The 6,000-nt window shown below is 38.1% G+C and overlaps 1 protein-coding gene across 2 annotated transcripts in view; it reads left to right on the plus strand.

The window, feature by feature from the left end:
* Positions 1-5,672, plus strand: part of TTC29 (tetratricopeptide repeat domain 29) — a 262,204-nt gene extending 256,532 nt beyond the window's left edge. For both annotated transcript variants that reach the window (XM_008267377.5, XM_089302401.1), the window contains exons 11-12: positions 4,765-4,831; positions 5,523-5,672. In XM_008267377.5, coding sequence (XP_008265599.2) covers positions 4,765-4,831; positions 5,523-5,550 — 95 coding nt within the window. In that variant the 3' untranslated portion in view covers positions 5,551-5,672. The remainder of the gene's footprint in view (positions 1-4,764; positions 4,832-5,522) is intronic.
* Positions 5,673-6,000: the final 328 nt, after the last annotated feature.

Here is a 6,000-nt window from a genome sequence, read left to right on the forward strand (position 1 = left end):
GCCTTCCCACCCCACCCCATCAGCTACAAGGAAGACCATGCCAAAGAGTATACCAGAGAATGTGCCTGTCCATCACCACTCTAGGAACACAATTCAAGGACTAGCTGTTCAACTGAGATACCTTCAAAATCACCTAATTTCTAATGAAATTTTTGGATGTTATTTCGAATAATAAACTTATAATTAACAATATGTTTTTCAAAGAGGAATTTTCATTACTTATTTATGGCTTATTCATAATAAAATAGAAAAAAGTCAAGCTTATCTGAATATGCTGTATACTGGTAATGGGATACAGGTTTTACAAAAATACATGTATAACTCATTGAAGTTCTTCAACTGCTGCAATCACATGAATTAAACTACACAACCATTGTCTAAAGAATTAGGAGTTAAACATTTCCGTCTATTTATTGGAAGTTATCTTCTGGTTATTAAGTGTGAATGACAAACTGTCTTCATATATACATGTTTCCTCAAAACAAATCTCTGTTCTCTTTTACAGGTGGTCTGGTAAAATCATATTGTAATTAGGCCATCATAGATAGGCTTCCTTCCGTGGCATCAATGTTATATGTTTGAAATATCTGTTGGAGAAAGGAGAGATTTTTGTACTTTTTTTCAGAAATCCGTTTCTGAGACATTACCATCAGTGAGAAAGAAGTATCAGTTCTACTAAAATTGAATCTATGACTTTAAGCAGAATGTGCTGAAACACAAAAGCAAAATATCCTCTCATCATCAATAATGGCAGAGTGCTAAGATCACCCACAAGATATGAACATTTTCATACCTAGTAGTTTCTCTGAATCAGTTTCATAAAACGTTATCTGAGTTTTATTTTTTAACAAACCTTTTGAGTCATTTTGATAAGGCCAAAAGAAATCACAGTCTTTTAACACGAGGTGATCAACTTTTTGACAATGGCAGGAGCAGCATAGCTAATGGAATAATAGCCTGCAGGGTCCAGCTAAATATGATATACGAATGTAATCAACCTCTGTGATGACTATTCAAAAGTAATCCCTTTAGCTTTGAACTGCAACCTATATTTCAACAAGGCAAAAACCATATGGAGAAATTCTCTGCAGACCACACTGATACAATACAGCCCTCATATTCTGCTCTATGTATTTGCTGCTTATAGCGAGTTTTAAATTTAAGGTAATGACCACTGTATATTCATGTGAGCATATACCAATACTTTTGATTTGTTGTGAAAAGGTTGAATCCATTACCAGAGGTCTAGTCTATAAACTCTGACACAACCTTTATGTATGAGTTATTATTTACCCTTTTCTAAAATAAAGCCACTAAAAATGTTTTTGCACATCAAAACTTAAAAAAAATGCATTCACCTTTCCAGTCGAAAAACTAGTAGGTAGTATCTCCTTCACATCAATTCATACTCTTCTACAGACATTTTTAAAAATCTCATTTATATATAATACTGTATTTCATACCATGGTCATGGTTTACAAATAAAGGAAGAAGACAATAGCTTTGTGGCAATTCAGCATTTCCTGGCTTATTCCATTGTTTCAATGCAGTGTAGGCCACATGATGATGTAAATAATATCCTTTGTTGCCTGCTTGAGAGAATCTTCCACATGAGAATGTCTTTACCATTAATGACAGAGAAGTTTCAGTTTCTATTGAAATGCCAGACTATATAAGCAAATATCACATACCAGCTTTTCACTGGTTCTGGGTTCTCTTGTTGGAGTGGTGTTGGTCCTGGTCTTCCAGCTTCCTTGAAGTCCTACAGATCAAACATCTGCACCAAACACCTGTCCCCTCCTGCTGTATTCATTTTCTCTATGAAATTAGAGAATAAGTCATCAGCTGAGAATAACGATTCATTTAGAGAGTTTAAGGTTTGAGAAAAAATAAAAGATATCTAGCAGAGTGGAAGAATGAAGGGAAAAGGGGTGTTTAACAGGATGGCCTTAAAGCATTAAGGGTCCACCTAATGTGCGTAGCCATGAAATTGAAAGTGAGGCTTCTCAGCCTCTTGTGTATTTTCTCCAGCCACATTGAGCTGTATGTTGCAGGAAAGGAACAGGCAGACAGTTGGATTTAACTGGGGTTACAGCTTTATCAAGTGAGCATGACAAAGTGAAGAAAAGTAAAGTCTAAGCTATTTGCAAGGGAGTGAGTGATTATGGAATTTAAATTCTATGAAGAGAGAAAGAGACTTCAGAATAAGAAAGAACAACAAAGAAGTGGAAGGATAGGAGCTCACAATGAGGTGGCAGGAATGCTAGAGTTGGAGCCCTAGAGAGAGATCTGGAAAATAAAAGGAGACAGTCAAGTAATCAAATGCAAGCAACAGATTGAGGGCAGCTTGCAGTGGCAACTGGCAATGACAAGATCTGTGTCTAGGGAAATAAATGGCAGGTGAAGGAACAAACTGAAAGAATAGGAGCTCAAGGAATTGAGACTTAGGGGCGCAATAACCTGCATGCACGTTGAGATTTCTAGATTGAGAAAGCAGCAGTGATGACGGGCAAATTATAGAATCAAAGAAAGAGTGGTGACCAATGATTGGTTGTACAGTGTGATGCTGGGAAACAGAGAGGGTGACTGTCCAGAAAGAGCAAAAGAGAGGAAGAGGTCACTTAGCATCTCCAGGTCCGGTAGTGAGAAGGCAGAGAGAAACACAAACACAAAGAGCTCGTGGGCTGGTTTTTCCCTTCGAGGAGAGACCGATTTCTGTCACAGAAAGAAAAGTTTAAAAATTTCAGAAAGCAGAGTATTTTGCCAATAGTGGATCAAAAATTCCAAAGGATACAGTGGAGATGTTTCCAGAGTTGCAGTGTATGGGAAATGGGAACATAATAGGAAATAACTAGAACCTTATGAAAAATAAAACTCAGGAAATTGGAAGAGTTGGCTTGAATGCTGGGGCCTGTCATTATGAGATACAGAGCATCTTATTGTGGTCCCAGTGGATTCAAGTCAAAATAAAGGTTCAGGGGTTGACCTAACAGTGAAGATGCCCACAAATCATAGTAGAGTACCTGGGTGTGAGTCCTCGTGCCACTCCCAATTCCAGCTTCCTGCTAATTTGCACCATTGGAAGCAGCCTGTGATAGCTCAGGTACTTGGATCCCAGTTACACATATGGGAGACCCGTACTGAGCTTCCGGCTCCTGGCTTCAAACTGGCCCAGCCCCAGTCATTGAGGGCATTTGGAAGGGGAACTGTGAACCAGTAGATGAGCGCTTGATCCGTCTCCCTCCAACACACACAAACCCCAAATAAAAAAAGAAAAAGGTTAGATATGAAAGTTAAGTATCAAATTAACATGTCTGTTTAAATATATAAACTTTCTCTATTTGACTTCATTATTTGGGTATATACATTGCTCTGTAACTTTCCTTTTTTTCAGTATTACATGATACAATAACCATTTCAATTTATTTTGTTCCATTTTTAAACCTTTCCAATTAAGGTTTTCATAGAATTTTGGAGCTGAGAAAAACCTTGTTTACCACAACCCTTTCATTTTATAAAGCAGAATACTGAGACCCAGAGAAGTTAAACTATTGGTCCAAAATTAAGCAGCTCATTAGTGGCAAAATCAGAACCAAAAACCTGGTCCCTGACTTCCTGCTGATATTCTTTTTATTTATTTATTTATTTGCCTTTTCAACTTTTTTTTAGAAAACTTTTATTTAATGAATACAAATCTCATAGGTACAGCTTTAGGAATATAGCAGTTCACCCCCCTCATACCTGACTTCCCATCCCACCTCCTACTCCCTCTCCCATCCCATTCTTCATTAACATTTGTTTTTAATTAACTCTGTATTCAGAAGACCAACTCTATACTAAGATTTCCACAATTTGCATCCTCACAGACACATAAAGTATAAAGTACTGTATGAAAACAAGTTTTACAGTTAATTCTCATAGTACAACTCATTAAGGACAGAGGTCCTACAGTGACTCCTGTTGTTGATTATTTACGATGTCAGTGATCACCCGAGGCTCTTGCCAAGAGCTGCCAAGACTATGGAAGCCTTTTGAGTCCACAATCTGTTGGTGTTTAGACAGGGCCAGAAGCAAAGTGGAAGTTCTCTCCTCCCTTCCAAGAAAAGTATATAACTTTCCTCCTGAGTTGTTTGAACAAGTCATCTTACCCCAGAAGTTGGCCTTTCCATTTGCCATTTTATTAAATCACAAGAATTTTGTGGGTTAGGAATTCAGGAAGAGCATCAACTGAGGTCAGCAAGTGGTACTCATCTGACGGGATGGTTAGAAGATCAAAGACAGCTTCACTTACAGATTGCACCCTTGGTGAGGATGGCTGCAAGATTGGTACCATCTATTAGCATATGCATCTATGGCTTCTCCAGCATGGAAGTCCCAGGGTTCTAGGACTTCTTATCCAGTGACCTGTGTCCTGCAAAACAAGCATGCTAAGGACATCAGGTGGAGGCTGCATACCCATTGCTGATCTTCCCTTGAATATCCTGGAGTCCCTTCCTGCACATTCTGTTGATAGCAAAAGAGCTCAAAGCCTAGCCCAATTTGAGGAGGAGATAAATAAGATTCTACTTTTTCCTTAGGGGTTGGGGGCTGACAGGGTCATGCTGAAGAGGAACATTTGAAGTGTGAGACATTGTTGTGGCCATGTTTGGATCATACAATCAGCCAGATGATACATACACCCTTATCACATGGATACCCTGAAATGGGATTCCCACTATCACTTATGCCTATTGTCCATTAAATTTAAATATCTTTTTTCTTTAGGAGAGTCTAGAAGATCCACAGAAGAAAGTGAAATTCAAAACACAGAATATTTGGAAGAATTCAACAGGTATTTTCTACTAACACCTACTTTGTACAAGATACTGAGGTGGTTTTTTTTTGTTCGTTTGTTTTGTTTTTTTTGTTTGTTTTTTTGGTTTTTTTTTTTTTTTTTGACAGGCAGAGTTAGACAGAGAGAGAGAGAGAGAGAGAAAGAGAGAGAAAGGTCTTCTTTTCCGTTGGTTCACCCCCCAAATGGCCGCTACGGCCGGTGTGCTGCAGCCAGGGCATCGCGCTTGATCCAAAGGCAGGAGCCAGGTGCTTCTCCTGGTCTCCCATGCGGATGCAGGGTCCAAGCACTTGGGCCATCTTCCACTGCCTTCCCGGGTCACAGCACAGATCTGGACTGGAAGAGGAGCAACCGGGACAGAATCTGGCACCCCAACCAGGACTAGAACCCGGTGTGCCGGCGCCACAGGCAGAGGATTGGCCAAGTGAGCCGCAGAACTGGCCAGATACTGAGTTTACTCTGTCTCTAAATACAAAAGTAGTTTCATTCAGCACTTGATAAGTTAACACCAAAATACTGGTTCTTCTAAAAAAAATCACATATTTCCTTTTAAATACCATATGAATTTAAGTATTTTAAATCTTTAAGTTGTGTCTGAAGATTACAGAGGGCAAAATATCTCTCAAAGCAAGTGGGGTTTTTTTATTTTCTAACACAATATGAAAGTTAATCTTACATTCTTTTATTTCAGGTTTCTAGATGAAAAAACTGAAACTTAAATGAAGCAGCTTTTGACTCAACATCAAAGCAAGAAGAAATTTATCACATCATTTTGACTTTGATCCCTGTAATAGGAACATGTCACAAATAATATAGGGTTATAATAAAATTGACTGACTTGGTTTTTGGTTTGCTACAAATTTAGACTATAACATCTAAGTCCCTGAAAATTATACCTACCCCACATGCATAGTAAACTGACAATTATCCATAAAATAAACTACAAAATTTTTCTTCTTATGAACTACTCCACAAGAAGGAGTGATACAGTAGAATCAAAACTCATTATTTCTAATGAGAAAATAATTATAAGTTTATGGAAATCTCCTGTGTTGAATAAATTCAGAATAATCTAAAATTTCAGGGAAGCTTTTCAACATAGATAAAAGGATTGTAAGTGATAAAGTAATTGCATTGGTAAGTACCATCAAAGGAGTTTGCTTTACCTA

This window comes from Oryctolagus cuniculus, chromosome 8 (genome assembly GCF_051225735.1).
Source record: "Oryctolagus cuniculus isolate XC-2025 breed Fujian yellow rabbit chromosome 8, ASM5122573v1, whole genome shotgun sequence".
Lineage (NCBI taxonomy): Eukaryota > Metazoa > Chordata > Mammalia > Lagomorpha > Leporidae > Oryctolagus > Oryctolagus cuniculus.